Genomic DNA, 24,643 nt, shown 5'->3' with positions numbered 1-24,643 from the left:
GACAGAGAAAATACTGTGCATGGCACGTCATGTAACATAGAAAGAAAACAGTTTATACAAAACTAGAAAAGGTTATCACTTTAAAATAAAATGTTAATAGAAAAGCTTAATATCATATAAGCAGCTATGTGTAAATATGAGGAAAATGCATTATACTGCAAAGTAATTGGCATGGACAACCAAAAAAGCTGAAACAATTGGTCCTCAAGTTAAACATTGTTTAGTGTATTAGTGAATATGTTTTGTTATATGTGTAAAAAAAAAAAAAAAAGATTCTAAACAAAATGACTGAATTATGATCATAAATATTATCAAGCACACAGCATCTAAAACCTCCATTGTAATTCCATCAACTTTGTTAAAAATAAAAAAAATTAAAATAAAAAATTTAAAAAAAAGGAAAAAGCTCTGTAGCAGCAAGTAAAATACTGAAAGTCTATAAAAGAGAAGATTCACAGTTCCATTGTAATGACACAGGTGCAAACAACCTTACAGCACAGCCAAGGTCGGAGGTACAAGTTCCAACTGTTTAAAAGTCATTAAAATGCACAACACAGTTCCAGAACAGACAAAGGCCAACCGAAATCAGAATCACACTGTATCACACCGTTAAACAACTCCATCATCTTTTTCTCAAAATGATGCATTGGAACACAAAGACCATTTGTGCAAGAACTCACTGAAACATCTATGAAATACTCACTCACACATAAACTACACACACACTGTTCTCTCGGCCTCTCGAGTGCCAAAAGCTTTGAACATCGCTACGGTTATTACAATACCAAAGCTAGACTAAATTAACTACAAAGCATCCTGGTATATTTCAGTTCTGATAACACATAAAAATGTGTAAAAGGACAGAATATCTCCAAATGGGAATTGGAGTAATCCTTGGAAAAAGAAACTATCAATATGGAATGAAATAAGCATTTTAAGCAGTGCATTATAATATTGAGCCCATTTACTTTTTAAGCGTATAATGTGCAAAGATATGAAAGGACGATGCCTAGAATCTGGCCACTAAAAACCTTTGTAATCTGAAAAATCTAGACCGGATGATCTCATGATGAAATCGGTCAAGAACACGCCACACACTATCATTCACATGTTTGGGGTCAGTAAGATTTTTTTAATTGTTTTTTAAATGTGTCTTAATCCCACCTAGGCTGCATGTATTCAAAACTCTAGTATTGTGAAATAGTTTTACTATTTAACATTTCTGTTTTATATCCTAATATATTTAAAATTGTCATTTATTCCTGTGATGCAAAATTATTTTTTTAGCAACCATTACCCCAGTCTTCAGTGTCACATAACCCTTTAGAAATAATTTCAATAATTTTGGTGCTCACAAAATATTTCTAAGTATTATCAATCTTAAAAACAGTTGTGCTGCCTAATATTTTTGTGAAAAGTGTGATACTGTTTTTTTGGATTCTTTAATAAATAATAATAAAAAAATCATAAGAATAGCATTTAGTTGATGTAAAAATCACTTATGATAAATGTTCGCCATTAAAAATAACTGTCATATTTGATTAATGCATCCTTAATTAATAAAAATATTAATTTCTTCAAAGAAAATCATACTGACCCCAAACTTTTGAACAGCAGTGCATTTCACCTAAAATAAAAAATAAAAAAAACATTAAAAAAGAAAAGAAATTACTTTTTTGCATAAGAAAATTAAACTTATTTGATGAACATGAATTTTGCCTTTATTTAATTAATTTTCCCTTTCTATTTTTATTACTGTAATGCTGTATACATAATAATAATAATAATAATCTCATTCCCACACATAATGCAAAAAAAAAAATCTGTAAAGTATGTATACATTATAGGGTATACATTATGTATACATTATGAGTATATTGTACTGTGATGTACTGTGAAAATAATAAAAAAAAAAAAAAAACTTAAAAATCTAATTGGATCTGGACAATACCATTTACAATACTGTATTACAGTACTGAGAATCTAGTGATAATCATCCTTGAAAAAAAAAAAAAACTAAATTAAAACTTCCAAACTAATATATCAACCCAGTTTGAGTGATATTTTTGGTTGGAATACGACCCAAACATGTGCTCCATGAGATCCCCCAGTGCTATGTAATGTATGACGACAGGATGCAAATGGCAGAGGCACATTGGGTTTTTGCTATGACTTTTAAAAATGACATGGCCTTCATTGAGTATTAACAGCCAAACTTCCATGCAAGCAGTGAGGGGAGTTTATATTCTTATAAACTGACTACCTGATAAATGAGGAATTAAAATGGCGGTTTCACTTCACATCTTTCTGTCACAGATTATTTAAGGGAGCTGGCTGTCTGTTTGCATTACTGACTTCTTCATTTTTAAAAAAATGCATGCATAAGCAACCTCAAACAATCTCGCAAGCGATCATCAAGAAGTGCATTTTGTGCGAATAATAAATGTGCACACCAACACACCAATTTTGTGGCAATGGAGCAGTAAAGGAGCAGTTCACCCTGAAATAAAAACTCTGTCATCATTTACTCACCCTCATTTCATTCCAAACCCATAAGCATCATATGGCTTCAAAAGGCTTGAAATATAATACGCAAGTCATATGGACTGCTTTGGTCAATATTCACTTTCAGCTGGAAAAGAGCTTCGTGAACACTCTTCAAAGCATCTTTTTTTGTAATCCACAGAAAAAGTCAGTTGTATGGGTTTGGAACAACATGAGGGTGAGTAAACGATGACTGAATGCTTATTTTTGGATGAACTAGTCCTTCAAGTGGGTGAGACTGCTGATGAAGACCTGCATTCTCATTTTTTCAAATCTCTAATTTGACAATACATTGGCTCTAAACTCAACAGGGAAATTCCAACCGTTGCATTGCAGAGAAGTGTAGAAAATCTCATTGTCTGACCTATCCGCAAGCGTTACTGTGTAACAAGGCCGTTCCTGGCCAAAAGCATCTAGGAGCTTCGGACCCACCTTTAAAAGCAGCATCATCTAAATATCACGTTTTTTTTCCCAAATGTTTTAAAATACCCAGGGATTTAAGTAGGGTAAAAGAACTAGACTTCAACAACAGTGGAAAACAGTAACCACTGCAACTACATAGTGGTTACCAACAATACAACCACTTTGTATGCAATCCATGTTGCCCTCCTCAGCCAGACAGAGTGGCCAAGTCTACTAGTTCATGCTGCAGCAACTCAAGTAATTGATGTTTTTCCCTTCTCCAGGCATGGGAGTGGAGTCGTTGTTGTCCAATGTGTTTTGCTTGGCCTCGCGGATCAGTTCGCAGGCCAGATCCAGAAAGAGCTTCTCCACGTTGTCCGATTCTTTGGCAGAGGTCTCCAGATAAAGCATGCTCTGCGCCTCCGCAAACTCCTCTGCTCGCTGCCGATGAACTTCTCGCCTATCGGCCAGGTCTATCTTATTCCCTGCGAACAACAACAGCGGTGAATAGGGCTCAAATGCTCTGGTTACAAGCACATTAAATATCTGGTGACAGACAGATAGTCTAACGTAAGCCAGTCAGTTTGTTCAGTGACAAACAGCTCCAAAAACATATTAAACTAATGTTGATAGACAATTTCCTGCACTTGTTTACAGAGCGCATTGGGACCGTCCGACAGATAAATAGATCCTCGATTCATTTTGCTTACTCGATTTTAAAAATCCTCAAGTGCATTTTGCCCATGTCGAGTAACCGGCAAAAAACCAGAAGTGGCACATTCCACGGACAAGAATCCATGAAAAGCATTATTACACTGATTTCCAAGGATGCATACAGGCCTATTAAATCCATTTAACATCATAATAAAGCATAATACTAATGTGAATTCACAAATCTATGATTCAAATAAATAAATGTATGCAATGCAGGTTCAATACTTGCACTTTGATTATTTACATGCATGTAAGTTACGTACATGCATGTCAGAGCGGTTCCGTTTGGACTAAAGCTGCTCCACACAAACTGTTATCATTTACGTGTGCAGAGCGTGTCAAACTGCATCTCTGCTTATTACTGAGTTTGGGTTTATTAAAAAGTTAATGTGGGAATGCAACGTGTGCCGTTCATCAGGTTTGTAAGGTAAATAATTTATAAACCCATGTAAACACAGGCGAATACATCAATATCTTTCTCAGAATGCTGACAGTTCATCATGATTCTAATATAAAACCTCAAACTCTCACACCGTGTCCTAACTACACGTGACGCGACGCCGTGACACGCGGTAAAAGGTATCTTTGCCATGTTAATCTGAGTTTTTGTCCTAACTAGCAGTGACGACGACACACGGAATTTCTATTTTAGAAATGGTTAATATTTCCGCAATGTCGCGGCTGGAACAACAACATACAAACCAATGACAGTGTAAATTACAGGTATGGATTATATGCTTTATTCAAAGTTGAATGTGTCTAATGTGAGTTTGAATATCATTTTGTGTGACCTTTATAGCCATACCGAAAGCAACAACAGAAAGTTTACATTAAAACTGTGAGCTCAATGTGAACTAACAAGTGTATTCCATAACTAAGACAGTATCAGTCACTCAGCATGTAAATTTAATAATGTTGAAAAGGTTTAATATTTATGAATCATAAACCTTCTGAATGGCTGTGATAACTGTCACATTGTGGTGTCGCGTCACATGTGGTGTGGACACCCAAATTGCTTCTCGCTGGAATCTTGTCACGTCGCATGTAGTTAGTACATGCTGTCAGAGTTACACGTTTTGATGTCCACATATTCAAGAAATTACAGTAGCTGAAGCATTTCTGTCAAAGAAATGGTCCAATTTCAAAGATTAAGTAGATATTTGAATTAAATATTGTTTAGCCAGTATTAATCAACGATTAGGTCACGCAGTAATGTGTAAAAACAATCGTCAGGCCATTGGCGCCCACTGCAGTCGTTTGCTATAATGCGCAATGTACATTAGTTCTGTTGTTTATATTATGTTTTTTAACAGTTTTGTTCAATAAAGCCATATGATTACTTGCTTTTGATACTTTATTTGAACTAATAATTTTTTGCCTCTTGCTATTATATATGTATTTATATTGTAATTTTAAAGTCTGTTGTTCACTTAGATCTATTTTTATTACCACAGAAAAAATATCACAATTATCAGATTACTCGATTAATTGTCAAAATAACTGACCGATTACTTGATTACCAAAATAATCTTTAGTGACAGCCCTAGCTATATATTAAGTTATTAAGCTTAATGCATCAATAAGCATTAAGCTTACTGTACTGTGCTCCTGTACTGAACAACTGTTACTAAAATTACCACATAGCCTGTGGTCTATTGTGTAGTGCAGTTAATCTGACATTTTAAGGAAACATGACCTTTACCGATAGAGGACAATGTCATTGATTTTGAAATTTATATCATCACTCTATATACTGTAGCTAAAATGAACAGCTAAAAGACAAATAAACTGTTCTACAATTAGAAAACTTAACCTATTTAAACTTGACTACTCACCTACTAAGATTGTCACTACTTGGTTGTTGGCATACTGCTCAATCTCCCTCAGCCACTCAGGAAGGCACCGGAAGGAATCTTCACAGGTGATGTCGTAGGTGAGAATGAGAGCGTTGGCACTGCGGTAGTAACTCTGGGTAATTGAGCGGAACCGCTCCTGCCCGGCCGTGTCCCAGATCTGGAGCTGTGAGGTTGTCGGATCAAATAATCAGTGAATGAAGTCACTTAGCACTTCTAGCAGAACCCAACACAAATGACAGCTTTCAGTCTATTTCATTAGCATTGAAGTGCACTTAAATGCGGAAAAATGCCCAGAGGTGCACAGACACAAATACAGGGGCTAAATCAGTCAGCGTTTCAGTGGTCTAAACTGTTGCATGCTACATTTCAAAGCCGAGATTAGTCACATTTCTTCTTTAAAAAAAATAAAAATAAATAAAAATACATACCATGTATTATCCAGAATATAAGTAGCATTTTCCTACTCATCTGAAGCATGCTGCAAATAATATTCCAAAGTGACACATCCTGTACTGTTCTGAATACAGTTCAATTTAAGGGATTTGTTGTGGAGTGAAGGGAACTAAAACATATTTGCAGTGTTTATAATGTTTGTAAATATTTTGTTTTATTTGTTTTATACTAATATTTTACATTATTTCTTAACGTAATATTATAATTTATAAAAATTACCCAGTTCAAAAATGTACATACACTTGAAACTTAATACTGTGTTGTTACCTGAATGATCCACAGCTGTGTTTTTTGTTTAGTGATAGTTGTTTATGTGTCCCTTGTTTGTCCCACACAGTTAAACTGCTCGAAGTGCTTTAAAATGGCTATATGATTTTGAGATCCATCTTTTCACATTGAGAACAACTGAGGGACTCATATGCAACTATCATAGAAAGTTCAAATGCTCACTGATGCTCCAGAAGGAAAAACGATGCATTAAGAGCCAGGGGCTCAATTACAAAAAAAAAAAAAAAAAAAAAAACACAGCTGTGGATCATTCAGGTGACAACACAGTATTAAGAATCAAGTGTATGTAAGCTTTTGAACAGGGCCATTTGTATAAATTCAACTGTTATTTTCTCTTGTGGACTTCTATGAAATTAAATATTTTATTCAAGTCGGTACTAAAAAAAAATAACGTGCATTTTGCAGATTCTGCAAAGAGTATGTAAACTTTTGACCTCAACTGTATATTTAAATCCTACAGTCTTTTTTTTTTAATTACTTGGTTTCATTTGGCCATGTTAAGAATTCTCCTTGTGTCACTTAAAAAAAAAAAAACCCAGTCTTGTCATATAAATAATGGATAACAAATCCTCCTTGTGTCACTTCCAAAATGTGCCATTAGTCTTGTCAATGAAAGAATGAATTAATAAATAAATAAAATAAAACGATAAATAAATATTATATAGTGAAATGTTGTTGGGTTGGGTCTATGTAAATAAAAAAGACATCATAATAACTAAATTTTTTTATTTACTTACTTACCTGTAATCACCTGTACCCTTCTGCAAACCCAAGGACACATCACAATGCATGACAAAAAGTAATCAAGAACATAACCAAAAGATTCAAAAACTAAAGAGGCCTACGCACCTTCACTTTCACTCCTTTTATTTCCACAGTTTTGATCATGAAATCAACTCCAATGGTGGCACCTTGTCCAGGAGGGAACAGCCCCTAGAAAGCACAAGACGATTATTATTAAAATGATTATTATCAGGGACTGTAAATTCTATTGTCAATGACACACTGCAAACCTCTAATGTTTTTGCATTACAGGTAATGCAATGAGTTATTTCACACACCTGAGTGAAGCGTCGAACAAGGCAGGTTTTGCCTACTCCTGCATTTCCTATCAGCACAATTTTGAATAAGTAGTCATAATCCTCCATGCTCACGCTCAGCTGTGGAAACATGAATGAAGAGAGAGAGCGAAAGAGAGAGACAGGCAGACAGAAAGACAGGCGGATAATATGTGGGTGTTAAGAACTGCAATGCAAACTACACATGGCTGAGCAACATCCCTCTGATAAAACACTGTTTGAAGTAAAAGAGCTGCAGCAGCCCTTACAGAACAAACATTTCAATGACACCAGTGATGTATTACTGAGAACAAAAGAGGGAATAAACTACGCCTGATGTCTCTAGGGACCATTTTTTGCTGGCCATTCTTTAATTTATTAGATCAACAGTGCCTCTGTATTTTACTACACACATTAGCAGTGTTTGTTTCTGAAGTGTTGCTATAGGAGAAGCTGCTATGCATGTGCTCGAATGCTGCTGTTGCCAAGGCCTATGGCAGGATGCTGAGAGGACCGCAATAAAAACACAAGGAATAAAGAACAACTCCCAGAGGCCTGTCAACACACATGCATACACGCAAACACACTTTCAACAGCTAATTAAGAATGGCGGTGGACGTAAGCATATACAATTTAAAAGAAATACAACTGAACATTGTAAGTTGAGCATAAACAGACTTCATATAAAAATACATTTTTGACTCAATAAAAAGTTTTCTTAATTAGCTGCATGAATAAAGATGCCAACATTATACAACCATGTCATCTCCACTGCAAAAAACATATTTTTAAACAAAATGCATCTATAAAACAGAAATAATAATATATTAATTTGATTAGTACTATTCACCACTGCAAATATACTCTGTCACATTCATTTTTATAGACTTTCATTTGCATTGTTTAATAAACTTTTTATGATGGTTAACCTTCACATTACCACATATTGCAACAGCATGAGCACAACTTTCACTCTCACATAATGAATAACAAACCATCTAAAAGTATTTAATTGTCATCCAGGAAACAACATGTTGCAAACAGAAATATAACTAAACTGTTCCTTATATATTAAACATTATGACTGTAATTTGTGCTTTATGGGGGGAAAAATAAGGATATTAAATAGCAGAACAGAAAACATATACTTTATTGATCCCTACTTGGTATGGATGAAAATATCTGATATGCAATATCTCTAAACAGAAAACTGAAATCTGATATGCAATATCTCTGAGCCGAACAAAAGACATAGATGTGGCCTAATTCATTTCCTTTATATTTAGACCCTTTATAAACAGTGAAAACTGCACATTTTATTTTATGATGAAATAAAACCAGCAGGCACAGTGCTGTCCATTAGCTAGCAGGATGCTCTACACATTAAAGGTCACATTAAATCATCTTTACACTTACCAAACACAGGGGATTCACCCCACTGCTTCTATTATTCCGAATGCATTCAGTCTTTTCTTCAGGCTTTTAATCTAAGCGATGATAGCAATCGTGCAACGCCAACAGCAACCTCGGCAGATTTTCGGTTCCAGTGTTGCACAATGATCGCAGAGTTTCCTCGGTTTTTTGACAATGACGTCATGCTGCTTCCCCAGTGGAAGCCGAGTCCGGAAAACATCGCCGCTGCATTATGGGATTTGTAGTTCAACTTTAAACAGTGGAAATGGCAAAACAGAAAAACATAAATTAACAATTAAAATCCCTCTCTTTGTACTTGCATATCATACGGCAGTAAATAAATAAATAAATAAAAGTATTTTTAAATATAGTTACAAAAAATACCTTTTTTTTGCTAAAATAGTTATGCTACTATTTAAGTAGTTATTTGCTAGTATAGTTATAAATAAATATAGTTAAATAAAGTAAATATATTTTCAACCAATTTGATTTTATTTTTGAAAATATATATTTATATATATATTTGCTCTCCATATTTTTTCAGTCCATGAAAATACATTCACCCAGGTCACATTTGAAGAAAAACTTTATTTGTTCTCTAAACGTGTGAAAATATAACACATTTAAATAAAAATCAGCAAAGAACATACTTTTATTTTTAAACATTACAAAACATATCATACATAGCAAACTCTGTGACACTAAAACAAGCATACTTGGCAAAGCTCTTTCTGATTCTGATTCATTATAATATAGGCCTATAAAAAGAAATAAACATTATAACATCAATATAAATCTGGTTCTGATCTCTAGTTCCATCCTAAATGTAGACTACTGCAAAATTGGAAACACATTTTTCTTGCCCCTGAAATACATTTTGAAATTATATTAAAGTTGAAACTAAATATATTTCCAATTTCAAAAATATATTTTATTAAGCTTCAGTTATTACAACATGCATTTAGCATATATTTAAAATATATTTTGGCCAGAAAGCATATAATTTTTACTGTGTGGTTGAATTACAAAAAGAGGAGTGTAACGTTAGTTCTCCAAAAGACTTGCAGAAAATAAGAAAAGGTCCTTAAAAAGCGATTTTCACATTTAGTTTAACCCATAAACTGATACACAATGGCAAGCCGTTTGGCATTAAATACCCTTTGCTGTACTAGTCATAATTCAGTTTTGACTAGTCAAAATTCCTATTCCAGATATTCTCCAATGTTGGCTCGTCATAATTGGAATTAAAGATATCTACAATGTTATTTTGACTAGTCATTCGAGATATCTACAATGCTATTATGACTACTCATATTGTTCCATTGACTTCCATTGGGAAATAGTTTCGGATATCTACAAATGCATCTTCCTGCATCTTTGGTTCATTTTAAACTGTCTTATACCGAAGTAATTCAAAATAAAAATGTAGCTGGTGCATTTGTAAAAGTGACATAAGGTATGCAGAGAACACCCAGTCTACACACAATCAATATCATCAGTACATTTTAAAGTTTTATTAGCCTGTAATCCCTTTTTTCCATTTTTTTTTTTTGTGTACACTTCCATTGTTCTTCACGTCTTTTCCAAATATGTAATAAATTCAGACGAGCAGTTTGCGGTTCTCTTTATTGAACATTACATTCCAGCTTGTCCATTTTGCGGCATGATTTAAATTCACACAGCGCTACATACATGCATGCAGGAGACCTTTTATCATATGAATGCATCCACATATTATTTAAAAACCCCTTAAGTATTTTATCCAGTAGCTTTTCTCTCCGTGACAACAAAAGCAAACTACTGTTGTTAGCAGTTAGTGCTAAGCATTAGACAGAGGAGAGGCTGAGTAAATTTAATCTCACGTCACACAACAGCAGATTCGACTAGAAGCAGGTACGATTCAGATATCTTAAAATATAATAGTCGAAACTGAATTAGAGATAGCTCTAATTACCTTTACGTATATGTGACGCATCTACTGAAGATATCTATGACGTAATTACAGATATCTTAAACGGAGTTTTGACTAGTCATAAAGTATTTAGAGATATCTCTAATCAGATTTTTTTCTAGTGCAATTATAATTGCAGGTATCTTTAAATATCATTCTGACTAGTCAAATTATGATCATGACTAGTTGAATTACAATTGTAACTATCTGAAATATATTTTATGGATAGACAAACCAAAGTTTTAAATGCTAACAGGGTAGCATTGCGATAGTTACTCTCTCCGGAACACTTGTAAGTCCGCCATGTGTTTCTCACCGGACCGGTTTTCATTTCCGCCTAAACATTGCCCTTGATTTCCTCTAGGAGGTGATATGGAAAGTTAAGTGTCAAAAGGGTTCTGACTTTAGAAGAGCCTACTATTTGGCAAAATGGGGCTTCTGCCTGACGAAGCGAAAGTTTTGCCTCCTCCGGGGATCGTCAACAGAAATTCGGTGTGGTTCGGGCTGTTAGGCTGGGCGACCGCGATGCTACACAACAGTTTAAACCGCAGGCCTGCGCTCAAAGCTGGTGAGAACACATCTACACCAATGCAAATAACAAATTATAGCTGTAACATCAACACACTGTATTTTAATTGCATAATAGTAACAAATTAATGTGTTCCTGGTTGAGTTTAATTGCGACCCATATACAAATCATCTGTGGTGGCTAGCAACATGGTACAGTAATGGTGTTAATTTTGATTATATATATGGTGCTTAATGAATCCCACATTCATATACATTTTTATTTACATGGTTACTAGCCTTTTTAATACCCATGTCAGTGGAATTGCTATTGCACTACTTATTACTTAAGCTAATGATATTGCTACTGACTGCATATCGCTTGCATATTAGCACTATATTTGCACCTGACCAGTTAAAATGTCAAAACGCCATTAAAATTAGTGCAACAGTCATGCCAGTTTAAATACATTGGTGTAAATTTCATTGTTCAAAAACATCAACAAATTTAATGCACCTGAATGAAAATGAAAACATAAATTGTACTCTAAAACAGAAAGCATGCAAACAGCCATTGGAAACGTACATTTAAATTCTGCTGTTTTTTGTTTTTTTTTTCTTACAGGTGTTCACCGCCAAGCGCTGTTCATAACTGTTGGATGGTTCATTGGTTATCATCTCACAAAGTATGAGAATTATAAATATGCCACATTGGACAGGGACATGAATGAGTACATCCGACTTCATCCTAATGAATTTCCAGAGAAAGGTAACAGCACATGGAAACACTGCTGCATTAGTGTGTTAATTTAAGTCCTGATGTTTTTTTGTTTGTTTGTTTATTTGTTTGTTTTAGATATTTTAATTATTGTGTATGTTGCCACAGTACTTGCAATCCTTAAATTTTTTTATTTTACTTTCTCAAACCAGAACGGAAGACATTTGCTGAAATCGTGGAGCCATTTCATCCAATCCGTTGAAAGGATGTAGTTGTCACAAGGAATGTGAAGACTATAGTTGCAAATCTGGTTGAACAGACTTAACTGTTAAAAATACTCTTATATTGATTTATAAAGTTGTGTTCTCAATGTCATTAAAATGTTTGAAAAAACTTTTTTTTTTTTTTATGTGTTTTTAATGTTTTTTTCCGATGCACAATCAGTTTTTACAGTACCAGATTATTTTAAGTGTATGGATAGTCAACAAAAGATCACTATTTACTCACCCTCAAAATATGCAACAAACTCTCCAAAATGTATTAAATAATTTGTATTCTGTGAAAGATACGCAGTTTAGAATGACAGTATGTTCATTTTTGTAAGAACTGCTTCTTTCACGATTTGAGTTTAGTCTTGAACGTGTGATTATGTAGGATACTGATTATGCATTTGATGTCCTTTAAAGTGTTTGGCATAATGTCAGAAAGCATGTTGCAAGGACAGCATCAACAAGACCATCAGAATCTTTAAAATGACTGTACAAATTATTGTGACAGCACTGAACAGCATGGCATTTGAGTCTGTGCTTTCATGTCACAAATGATTTCAGCTAGACTTTGGCATGGATGTTGTACCGATAGCCTGTCTCATGCAATAATGAGCAATCCCAGGAGTTTTGCAACAGATTCAGATGCTTTTGGATGGATTTACTTTGGATGGTTTCATCCACTTCTCATTTGTCCTAAATTCACAATTAAAAAGTGACTTATTACAGTAAAAGGAGCAATTTAACCAATATTATTACAGGACTTTATGTCAAGGTACATTCTGTGTGTATGGCAGGTTTTTTTTTTTTTACATTTTTGTTAATTGAAATAAAGCTAAAATAAAATAATGGTAGACAGATAAACTCAAACTAGAAATGTTACTTTGGCAACTAACTAATATAACTAAAACTGAAATAAAAAGTCTAATTTTAAAAAATAGTGTTAATAATGGCAAAAGCTGAACAAAGTTACTAAAATGAAAACATAAGAATAAAAGCTAATTCAAAATGTTAGTAAAACTATATGTTATAAATAATACTAAAGTAACACTGGTGTACATACCGTACAGTAATTTGGCCATATTACATGAAAAGTCTTTTTATTGGCTTTAATTTGTTGCATCTCCATGTTTTCATTAGCATATGTTCTTGTTATTTTGACTGACAGTTTCATATGTGAATTCCTTTTACAATGTATGATATGGAAATTATGTACAGTTACATCAAGTGAAGGTCTTTAAAGTGTTTCAGTTATCTTATGTATGTAATGTACAAAATCGTGTTCATTAAAAAGCAAATCACATAACTTACACGGCAACCTCTAATATTTGAGGAAAGCAGTTTGTCTTTTAAAATATAGATATGCATTGTACAATTGTTTACTAACAGTCTCTACAAAGAATGTAAACTAATATTACAAGGCAAATGCAATAGATGCAAAACATTAAATTATTTTAAATATCGAAGAAATCCCTTTAAATAAAATTATAGTACAAAATTATTTTTAATATTTTTATTGCATGTCACATAAATAGTGGCAAGGATGTAAACAGCTTTCCAGGTAATTGCAATCACCCAAGATGGATTCTTCCACATTATGTGCTGAATCTTAACGGCTGATCCCGACGATGTCTAAGTATTTTTCAGTCAAGTTCTGGGACTTCTTCGTAAGCGTTGCCATGACTGTGAACAGGCCTCGTAGATGGAAATGGAAAAGTGCCTCGGGTTCGGCTTCCAGCAGGGGCTCCAGGCCTTTGTTCAGGGCGGCGTGACTCTTGTCCTTGGCGTCGTCATGTGGGATGAGGCCGCTTTCCACTGCGTTCTTGATGGCTTTTAGCAGAAGGTAGTACTCATACAGGTCCATGTTGTTGTCGGCGGTCTCACAGTCCGAACCGTCATCGTACGGCACATCTCTGAGGAGACTGGGAAGCAGAATGGTCTGTTCCATATTGTGCACTGCTGTACTGTAGCGCCTCAGGGCCAGCAGCAGGGAGCTTCGGCTGAGCTTGGCATCGGCAGACTGCATGGTTGCTCGGGTTTCAGGCTGAGGGCGTCTCTTGATTAGATGGTGTAGCAGCCGGGGCCTGGATGCAGTGCAAAATCTGAAGAAAGAGGCTCTTTTTATAGCGTGTCTGACAGGGGCCACATGGAACAGTTATGCAACATAGTCGCATGATCTGCTAGTGGTTGAGTTCAGTTAAAGCACCCCCTTGAGCTAAAACAACCCTTATTTCTTCACAGCGTGACATTCTGGCTGCCATGCTGAGACCGAGCAGTTTATTGAGGGACACTGACCTCAGGTTTACATCAGACCATTCCTTGTGAAAAAGAAGTGTATTAATAATAATTGTATTATTAAATGTGCACTTGTAGTGTACTTCACGTCTAAAAAGTATATTTAAAACAACAATAACAAAAAAAAACTCTACTTGCAGATAATATAAGTATAAATAAAAAGACTTAAAGTGAGCACACTTTCATGACTGTTCTTAACACACATGTAAAAAGTGCATTCTTTTAAAAAGTGCATTTTGTAATAATATCCAATTAAAGGTTTTACTTTAAAGTACAACTGTAAAGTGTAATTTGGTATCACATTTAAATTGCTTACATTTTAAATGTATCAGATTACAATGTCATCATAACAAATGTGTTATAAATAAATAAGAATAATTGTAAATACATTTAAAATATAGCATACCAGTTTTATTAGAAATTACATTGAAGTTTATTTGATGCTTGTCAGTACATTGGGCAGTACACTTTCACAATCTTTTAGCGATAATAAAAAATAAATATAAAATTTAATTATGTACTTAAGTCCTGCTTCAGTGGGTCAAAAAGCACTTTTAAAAGACTTGTAGTTTAATTGTAAATTAATCTTAATTTAATTATAAATAACATGCAATTAAGTGCAAATAAGTATTTATTTTAAAAGTACACTGACAAAATGGTAACTTGAAAATTAATGGTAAAATCTAAAGTAACATCACTGCACTTAAATACATTAAAACAAATATAGGTAGAAATATAGCACAAAATTGCAGTGTATTCTAATTGTTTTTAACAAGGGATTTATTTATTAAATCAGACAAGATCTCTTCAAGTAACTGTATCAACACTGTGTCATACATGAACAAGGTATCAGCTGATAACTAAAGAGGTTGCAAGCACCAATGTTGCATTGAATGTGCATGCTTTGTCTAGGATTCTACAGCATTCAAAAGCTATAAATGGAAATATGAATATAATCTACAAGTATATTTCTAATCAATTAGAGTGCAATGACATTCATGGTCAGGTCTGTTTGGATTGGCTCTGAACTGTGATTGCACATGTACAGATGCAACCAGACTGTACGAAATCACTCATATTTGGAAATATTTGGAAGTCAGACTGTTTGCACAATGCCTGTGATGAAATAAATCTTCAGATTTCATCATTTCTAGAAACATAAAATGGGGTTATGATAACTCTTTAATCAGACTTTTGGCATTGCAAGTTAAAGTTTATTTCTAAGAGTTAAGTTTACCCAATTGTTTAGCATGATTCCAAATAAAATATGTAATATTTTATGTAATATTTATTATATTGTAACGCTGTTCTTGCTGCATACAACAGAATGACTAGGGGCCATGAGGTGAAAATAATTTAATATTTAAAAAAGAAGTTTGAAAGTCAGCAGTGCAGTGAAGAGTTTTAGATAAAATATGACACATGTGAAGTGTAAAGAAAACAAAAAGTATGAAGGTAAACATAACATGAGCAGGATATTTTTATCTATCATTTCCAAGCCGTAAATGATGCAAATATGTGAAAATATTATTCTTTTGTGTACTTAGAATATATAAAATTTAAGCTGTAAAATTAGCAAAAAGACTTTTTTGTTCCAAAAATGTTCAAATGTTCAGTCTCCATCATTTCCATCACAGAATGCTATTATACATAATACATGATCTGAGATGTTGTGGAGATGGCATTGTGTTGGGAATTTTTATAGGTTTCAGAAAAAAAGTGTGTACACTGTTGGACGTTGTTAATGGACATATTAAATTAGTGAGATTATGAAACATGTTTAAGAGTGTTTGAAAAAAAAAATGTGTCAATTATGACAAATTTAATATTTGAGTGAATTATTCCTAAAGACTTCCTTTTGAGGCACAGTAATAATCATACTTACCTCAAGATGGCAGTCTGTCATTGATGTAGTTAGTAGGATCCATCTCTTGCGTTCTCAACATAGTGCTGTAGACCAGAGTTTTCATATTTCTTTTTTCTCTTCTTCTTTTTTCCCCAAAATAACAACAATAAAAAACCATAACAATAATACTATAATGTGATAGAGTCGAGGCTAAAGAGCTGAGTGAGCAATACAATTGCAGTAGATAACAATTAAATGTTGGTAATTTGCACTTCACTGTCAATGTCACATTTAAATTGTATTAAACATCAGGTATTGCTAATGAAACTCATTAAATGTTTTACACATAATAAAAATAAATAATAATATTCACCTGTAATCGAACCGCTGAAGATTCCCAATCACTAATAAACTCCTTCGTTTACTGAGCACTGTCTGTTGTTGTTGTTTTTCAATAAATTGAAAATGCTGTGTGTGGTTGCTAAGGTCATGTAGCGTTTATGACTCAGAGGAGCAGAGTTTTTTTTTATTATCTCAGTGTGTGTATTTAGACAAAAGCCGCAGCAATTTACGATTTTAAACACTATAAAATAAAGCCATGACAGATTGTATGATCCCTACTTGCAAGTTGAAAGCCTGAATCTACTCACCTGGCATAAGTTCACTTAACTTAAATTGACAAAGTGGCTTTGATGATTTTAAAGTTTCCTGTTTAAAAAAATAATGCAAACTGAAAGAAAACGTGTAATCTATAGTTTGACATTTCTCTGTATCACCAGAAAGTATCCCTGAAAAATGCACAGTGCTTAGTATTCTTGCTTAGGGTGAAGTCATTATGTATACAAACAAGTATTTCTGGTAAATATGGTGCAATTTTGTGAAACAATATGTGAATGGTACCCTGTGGTGTAGCCTGTATCAGGCTAAGATTCAATACAAAGATAAACATGTCACACTAGGAGACTCAAGAATTTAAGATCTCAGATTTTTGATGGCAGCATTGTGGCAAAAATTGTACTGTGTACACAAGGCTGAGGGGAATGTTTAGGGTAGGCTGATAATCAATAATGATTGATGAAATAAATAAAAGATTGGATCTGATTTTTATATATTTGCTAATATGTTCCCATACATAGATATCCCCCAATAGTGCTGATAATGAATAAGGCAATATTATATCTGTTCACCAAAATAACACTTTTTAATATATACAAGATCCCATCTGTGTAATGGGGGTCCTATGTGTAAATGCTACGTTTATACAAAACCTGTCAACCAACTTCCAAGCTCATTTGTGTTTACTCAACTCTCTTTCTCTCACAGGGTATCACAGATACAGATAGTGTTTGTTGCAGACACAAGCAATCTTGCACAACCTTGAGATCATTTACTTTTTTGGATTGTCTATCTTACGACCATCTAAGAGCTCTATCCATCATGACAATGAAGCCGGAGAAACCTCAGTCCTCTTTCATGCAGGGAGCACCTGTACCCAACAGGATCCTGAAGAGAAGAAAGTGGAGGCAGCAGAAGCCTCAACAAACTTTTTTTTGCTCCAGGGAGCAAGGTACCCACAAGGAGCACCCAGGTTTTGTGGGTCTCCACAGGGAGCACTAGTCCAAAGAAGGCCCCTGCAGGGAGTTCCGATGCCTGCCAGAAGCCCACATGAAGCAGCTGTGCCTACCTCTTTCACACAGACAGCAACCTTACCCAGCTCTTTTCACCAGAGAGCACCCACGTCTGCCTCTTTCGCACAGCAACAAAGTTCTCAGTGCAGTCGAAGAGGCCGTGCCCATGGAGCACAGAAGAAGTGGTTGGTCCCTCCTATCTACAATTACATATATTTTCAGATTTACTCAGAAGATGTACCACTTTCTATTTAAAGTCCCTTTTATTATATAGTTAAAAAAAAAAACACACAAGCACAAGCATTGTACTTAGATTTAGTCTATAAGATACTCATTAAACCTGCCTAGCATTACATTATTATCTCTGTTTCTTCAACAACACAATGATGGTGTGTTTCAGTCACCTCCACTCAAAAAACGACATGTGAAAATAGAGCCCAGAGCCTCTCCAAATGTATAGCTCACTCAGAAGAGGCCGTATCCATGGAGCACATATATACCGCCTTTAACAATACAGAATTGTGACAAGGCGGGTGTACAGTATTAAATAGGAAATAGTACATCAACAATGCAAAGGGCAACAGTAAACACTCAATTTTCAGGTAAAGATAGTTAATCAAATACAACAAAATGAAATACAATATTGTGTGAAGATAAAGTTAAGATAAAGTGTCCCCAACTAAGCAAGCCAGAGGCGACAGCGGCAAGGAACCAAAACTCCATCGGTGACAAATGGAGAAAAAAACCTTGGGAGAAACCAGGCTCAGTCGGGGGGCCAGTTCTCCTCTGGCCAGACACAGAGGACTCACCAGGTCCCGTGGTCCTGTGCCGACAGCCGTCTAGGTGACATATTTTATTCAAAAGTTGATCTACAGTTTAAAAATAATTATTATATATTTGTAAACATACAGTTAATCTACATTTTATTTATTATATGATTATTATATTTTATTCATTTTATGCAATTGTCTATATTTCACCAGTTTTTATTTGTGTATACATTATTTGTATTTCTTTGTGTGTGTGTGTGTATGTAAATGTTTTATGAATGTAATAAAAAAATTAAATGTAAAATGATTCAGTTATTTATTAAGGACAATGCACATTAATAATGAATACATTTAGCCAAAATATATTTCATCTGCTGACTCAAAGAATAACATCCGGTACACTATAAACCCATTATACACTTCTCAGTGGGCTGAAAAAAAAAAAATAGGTAACAAATTCACAAATAAAAAGGGTTGTGACACCAGTGGCGATATGAATTCTCATTAAAAATAACAATAATAAAAATTTCCTGATTAAATTGGCATGTAATAAAGTCTTTAATAATGAACATGCTGTAGGATGATGCATAATGTGAACACATCAAAAGTCATGCATTTAATTCTCATAGCTTGAACACAATGTAAATGACTTGCAGTTTTCTCATAAAAAGTGTGATGACCCTACTGTACATTCAATAAGAATGATGGGAACAGGTTGTAGATGATTACCCAGATAGCACATGTACGTCTATAAGATGTCTGTTAAAGATCTCTTGATCTGGAAAGCATCTGCTGTGTACAAACATCTGACAGATGTCTGTAAGATGTCAGTTTTTCATACATGCTAAATCATAAACATCTTAAAGACATCTAACAGACGTCTATTTGACATTCGATAGGAAACATCCTATAGACGTATTGAAGATGAGCAAACACTCTAAAAAAAATGCAGATGTAAATGCAGACATCAAATAGATGTCTTGGTGATGTACGTGTGCTGGCAGAGTACAATGCATACTTCATTGTGACAAACTTTTCAAGGTATTCCTCATGCTCAAATAGTAGAAAAAATACTACATTTACACTCAATGAAACACTCATGAAACCTTAGTACAATGTAAATGTAGATCAGCCACACCCATGCAATAAACAATGTATGTCAATTAAATAACTATTAAAGTTCTTCTACAGTTTATTCATATTTGTACATTACATTCATTATACATTTTTGTATACTTTTCATTTCTCACTTTGTTGCCAGACCAGATGCTTGACAATATGGGAATATTGTTGGCTTTTGTTCACTTTTAAATAACCCCTTGTAGTTTATTTAAATTTAAGGTAATATATTTAAGGTAAATTCATGTTTTTACACCTTTTTTATAAGTACTGTTTATTTAGGCAAACTTTTAAAACTTTTAAAAATCATTTTCTCTAAGTTAAAGCAATAGTAATAGTAAGACAGGAAGCAGGAGTCCAAATGTGCAGCATACTGCATTTATTTATGTAAGGCAATGGTTAGAACTGAAGAGTTATCTAAATAATTCAGCACAAAATGTCAAAATTCAGAATGAAGATCACATACATCAATAGAAAAACTGTACAATTATTTATAACATGGCCCCTCCTTACACAGTGTCCCCTAAACAGTATTTGGACATTTAAAGTAAGTCACATTTAAAATAGTCTGAATGCATATTTCATTAGATTTTCCGATTAGAAAATATCAAACCAACTAGTAAACTTGGGCTTCAAGCCTTTTTCTTCAAACTTTTTTTGACTTCTCATATTTCTTGATGCCCAAGTTAATGACATGAACATGATCCACTTTACAACTCATCCAACTCTTCATTTAGTATGGTATACAGTATATTGTATGGTTTTTATCTGTTTTTATTGTGTACAGTTAATTTTGAACATTTTCCTTCTTGTGAAATGCTTTCTAAAAAGTATGTGGTATCTTTTTGTAAAAATAAATATCATTATATCATTAATTAGATTATTATTAATGATATTTTGCATTGCTAAAATTTAACTGAGGCTTAAGTGTCTAAATATGTTTTATATTCACTGTAAGTACAGCAGATCATAGCATATCCATTGCTAAGAACATGCTTCATACCCCAGCAAACAAGACAAATGATCCATTAAACCATGGATTTATCTCCTCCTGTGTCATTTCTGTCTGCAAGAATGACATTTTCTGATCTGTAAAGGTGATGCAGTTAAAAGTAGAGAGGGAAGAGATAGTTCTACTAAACTGGGTATCTGGAGGCACAGAAACAGAGAGAAAGTATATGGAAGACAATCACAGATGATGATCACTCGTGTCCACCTCTGAGATGCTGCTAGCAGGTTTCATCTTCTATTGAGTCTGTTTTACACCCTTAAGCCACAGAGCTGATCATCTTTAATCAGGATGGGATCCTTTTATTGTGCAACACATCAAACATTGGCAGTCACTCCTTCTTTTTCTGCCCATTGACTATGATCTCCAAGACATGGGTGAGGTCCATCATCTTGGTGAGCATCTCCATGATATCAGGATGTTCTTTAGCACCTGTGATGAACTCCTCCAATGTCAACTCACCTGCCAAAGTATAGGCATTCGATTTTAAGGGAAAATACTTTCCAAGGTCAATTTCAATACAAACATAATAAATAAATAAATAAATAAGTAATAAATAAGTAAATAAATAAATATGATTATGTAGTGTAAAATATGCAAAAACAAAAATGTATAGAAATAATATTATATAGATAAATATAGTGTTGTTTGTAAGAACTGTTAAAATGTTTCACGTTTTTAAAATGTTTTAATAAAAAAATTATTATTGTAATGCATATCATAATGCATTCTCAATAATGTGAAAATTAAATTAAATTAAATCAAATTAAAACCCAGATATACACAATATGATTCCAAACTTTAACTGATTACATTATATTGGTTATACTATATTCTTGTTTATTTAACTGTTATATTGACCTAGACAGACCAGACATTTTACCACTGAAATTTGTTCTCTGTGTATAGATGTTGTAATGAATATTCATTTTAGTCCATAACCTTGTTTCTATCTTAGTTCTATAAAGAAATCTAAACCTTTACCCTTGTTAACTGCAGTAGTGGTGTTAGCCTAATGGTTTTAGATTTGGGCTGATTATACTATACAAAGGTTGCAGGTTCAATCCTGAACAGAAAAGACTTGTGGAGTGCAGCTCAGTTGTGACCTTGAGCATAAAGCATATTAAACAACACAGAGTACAACAGGAGGACTTAGGACTTAATGTTATGTAATCTGTTCCAAATAAATGATGCTGTAGGTTAATATAATCTAGCAGCTCTCACCTTCATTATTGACATCAATCCTCTCATAGATCAGAGTCACAATATCATCTGGAGGGATATCATAACTCCGAGTAATGTCCTGGATGGCCTAAGCAAAGATTAAAAAAAAATTATGTACTTTTTTTTTTTAATAACATGAGAAAATACATAATTAGACAGTGCCACAGTCTAATTGCAACAGTCTAATTTTCCTCCCAGAACCAACATCTGTTATGTGGTTTCAAATGATGTTAATGAGATCAGAATTTTCTATCATATAAACATTATGTGTCCAAAAATTGTGGACTTGGAATATATATAACTACTTTACCTATAGACATCTGGAAAATAAAAATGGAAAACATAAAATGGAAAACATAAAATGAAAAACTACAAAATATTAACGAAAACTGTAATAGTATATGAATGATCCTTTAAAAAACTGCCTGGAAAGTATAAAATTTGACTATTTAAATAATTCCTTTTTGCAAGCAATCAATGCATATAAGACCAATTTAGTTATACTTAAACAATACAGAAGTACAAAACTCTCTGAATAATTCTGTCCCATGGAGAGGTGTAATAGAATAGAAACTGCATTTTGAAAACGAAGGAGCTCAGGAAATGGCCATCATGGATTTAGGTTAGGATTAAAAGCAAATTGCTTTCCCTAAAGTCGCTACTACAGTAGTCTATTTAAAGATACTCAGTCATTTCATCATTAAAAACACTTACACATAAAGAGTAACAGTATTTTTGAAAATATTTTTAAAATGATAGAGCCTCATGAGAAGAGGATTGTAATCATATCAGAAGTTTGATAGCAAATGTTTTCCTCTCGCCTCATGGAGGCTTCCATGTTGAGAACTCAAGACCAGTTAAATACTATCTCCATAATACTGGAAACTTTTGTTTGAGGAATAAACAAATTACATCTAACTGTGAATAGCGCATTTCTACTATGCCAATGGAAAACCACTGCTTTTATGCAATCCTATGACTTAGTGCACCTTTAAAACAACTCTAGTCCAAACTATTTGTCATACACCAGAACAAACAGATCACTGAATCCAATAGTAATACTTTACTTTGAATATGGTCTCCATTTCATCTCTGTCAATCTTGCCGTTTCCATCCTGATCAAAGAGTTTGAAGTACCACTTCAGTTTCTGGTTTATCTCTCCTTTCAGTAGCAGACTTACAGCTGCGATGTATTCTACAAAATCTATATAGCCATCCTGTGGAAGAAAAAAAATAAATAAATAGAAATAAAGAAAGAAAATGTCTGACTATAAAATATATATCATAACATTAATTAATTTTAAAAAAAAGCCTTTCAAACAGGATGCATTCTTACATCGAACAGCTAAATAGAACACTACATAATGGAACAGAATACAAGAATCTCCAGTTTAAAAAAATTCATCACCAGCATGCTCAATGTCCACACACACCATCTGTATACAGTGTGATTTTAGCACATAAAAATGTCTTTGTAGTAGTTTAGACAAGAGTTGGGGGTCTTGAAAATTAACAATTTTATTACCAAAAAGCAGCACATATGCAAGCTGAGAAAAATCTGACTATGGACCTATTATAATATTGATGACATTTGTGTCATGCACACTGTACACATAACCAAGTATGCGTAAAAAACAAAGGCCTTAAGAGTTTTAAGAATTTTCCGAAAATTGCTTGTTTACAATGACAAAACACTTAAAGTACTTTACTGCGTAAGCATAAAATGTGATCAGAGCTCACTGCGATGATTCAGAGAGGCCAGACATAACAATGTTCTCATGCCTTTTTTCTGGCACAATCATTTTATTATCAGAATACACCACCACTTACTGGTGTGTCCAGGTCATATTTAAAATCGCCATTTCATGTATGGTGTAATACGCAACTGTCATGTTTTTCCACAGGACACCAAATGTAAATATTCAGTCAGGAAAGTAATATATGTACAAAATATATTTTTTCAAGTTTATCCAGATTAATGCGGACATAGCCTGTAACTCAGACAGTTTGACTGGATTGTAAAATGGATTCCTGTGGACTGTAGGCTAGTAATTGGCTTATGTTCAGTGATATGTAAATGACGTCTGATGATTTAATGATTTATTTGTCTGCTACAATAATGTCTTTTATCTAAGTTTGAAATATTGATATGTGAATAAGAACTTGTTTAAAGATTTTGGTGTCCTTTAAGGTCAACTGAATCTGCAACATATACCTAGATGTTCCATTCACACATTTCTCTTACCCCATCCATGTCAAAGGTGTAGAAGACTTGGTCCACATAGCCACTGGCTTCCTCAGACATCCCCTGCATCTGTAGCATGGTTTTGAGTTCAAAAAGCGTGATGAGACCTGATGGCGATTCCCTCATGAACTTGTTGTACCAGTGGTGCATATCCTCAGCCAAGACTTCATCCAGGCTGGATCCGTGGGCACCCATAACTCCTCAGAGAACCTCTTTCTAAATAAAAAGTAGAATTGCTTTGTCAAATCCAGAAGTCCAACAGTAGCTGCTGTTTATTGAGTATGAGCTGTGAACAGTTTGCTGCTCCAAGCTGGGACTGACTGTTGATGACGGCACA

At 34.0% G+C, this 24,643-nt stretch overlaps 4 protein-coding genes across 4 annotated transcripts; 1 reads left to right on the top strand and 3 right to left on the bottom strand.

The window, feature by feature from the left end:
- Positions 1–238: 238 nt before the first annotated feature.
- On the bottom strand, positions 239–8,884 carry rab30 (RAB30, member RAS oncogene family). The gene is made up of 5 exons (XM_051128642.1): positions 8,732–8,884; positions 7,319–7,417; positions 7,107–7,190; positions 5,496–5,679; positions 239–3,431 (listed from the first exon to the last, which is right to left on the bottom strand). The coding sequence occupies exons 2-5, from the start codon at positions 7,403–7,405 to the stop codon at positions 3,181–3,183; spliced, it is 606 nt and encodes a 201-aa protein (XP_050984599.1). The 5' UTR covers positions 7,406–7,417; positions 8,732–8,884; the 3' UTR covers positions 239–3,180.
- A 2,112-nt stretch (positions 8,885–10,996) lies between these two features.
- Positions 10,997–13,545, top strand: ndufc2 (NADH:ubiquinone oxidoreductase subunit C2). The gene is made up of 3 exons (XM_051128645.1): positions 10,997–11,247; positions 11,812–11,955; positions 12,117–13,545. Exons 1-3 carry the CDS (start codon positions 11,109–11,111, stop codon positions 12,164–12,166), a joined length of 333 nt encoding a protein of 110 aa, XP_050984602.1. The 5' UTR covers positions 10,997–11,108; the 3' UTR covers positions 12,167–13,545.
- Positions 13,546–13,668: 123 nt separating this feature from the next.
- thrsp (thyroid hormone responsive) lies at positions 13,669–14,282 on the bottom strand. Its single transcript, XM_051128644.1, has one exon. The coding sequence runs from the start codon at positions 14,194–14,196 to the stop codon at positions 13,780–13,782; it is 417 nt and encodes a 138-aa protein (XP_050984601.1). The 5' UTR covers positions 14,197–14,282; the 3' UTR covers positions 13,669–13,779.
- Positions 14,283–19,184: 4,902 nt separating this feature from the next.
- guca1c (guanylate cyclase activator 1C) lies at positions 19,185–24,643 on the bottom strand. The gene is made up of 4 exons (XM_051128643.1): positions 24,307–24,643; positions 23,129–23,278; positions 22,062–22,149; positions 19,185–21,299 (listed from the first exon to the last, which is right to left on the bottom strand). Exons 1-4 carry the CDS (start codon positions 24,499–24,501, stop codon positions 21,169–21,171), a joined length of 564 nt encoding a protein of 187 aa, XP_050984600.1. The 5' UTR covers positions 24,502–24,643; the 3' UTR covers positions 19,185–21,168.

The sequence above is a fragment of the Labeo rohita genome, chromosome 15 (assembly GCF_022985175.1).
Source record: "Labeo rohita strain BAU-BD-2019 chromosome 15, IGBB_LRoh.1.0, whole genome shotgun sequence".
Lineage (NCBI taxonomy): Eukaryota > Metazoa > Chordata > Actinopteri > Cypriniformes > Cyprinidae > Labeo > Labeo rohita.
This window is presented reverse-complemented; position numbering and strand designations above follow the sequence as displayed.

Excerpts from the sequence above, each read along its gene's own strand:
- ndufc2 (XM_051128645.1), top strand. The coding sequence starts at position 11,109 with ATGGGGCTTCTGCCTGACGAAGCGAAAGTTTTGCCTCCTCCGGGGATC. Across the intron at positions 11,248-11,811 it reads CAGGCCTGCGCTCAAAGCTG|GTGTTCACCGCCAAGCGCTG; the intron begins GTGAGAACACAT and ends TTTTTCTTACAG. Across the intron at positions 11,956-12,116 it reads TAATGAATTTCCAGAGAAAG|AACGGAAGACATTTGCTGAA; the intron begins GTAACAGCACAT and ends TTCTCAAACCAG.
- guca1c (XM_051128643.1), bottom strand. The coding sequence starts at position 24,501 with ATGGGTGCCCACGGATCCAGCCTGGATGAAGTCTTGGCTGAGGATATG. Across the intron at positions 22,150-23,128 it reads AAATGGAGACCATATTCAAA|GCCATCCAGGACATTACTCG; the intron begins GTAAAGTATTAC and ends ATCTTTGCTTAG. Across the intron at positions 21,300-22,061 it reads GATTGATGTCAATAATGAAG|GTGAGTTGACATTGGAGGAG; the intron begins GTGAGAGCTGCT and ends ATACTTTGGCAG.
- rab30 (XM_051128642.1), bottom strand. The coding sequence starts at position 7,405 with ATGGAGGATTATGACTACTTATTCAAAATTGTGCTGATAGGAAATGCA. Across the intron at positions 7,191-7,318 it reads TTGTTCGACGCTTCACTCAG|GGGCTGTTCCCTCCTGGACA; the intron begins GTGTGTGAAATA and ends TGTGCTTTCTAG. Across the intron at positions 5,680-7,106 it reads TAAAAGGAGTGAAAGTGAAG|CTCCAGATCTGGGACACGGC; the intron begins GTGCGTAGGCCT and ends ACAACCTCACAG.
- thrsp (XM_051128644.1), bottom strand. The coding sequence starts at position 14,196 with ATGCAGTCTGCCGATGCCAAGCTCAGCCGAAGCTCCCTGCTGCTGGCC.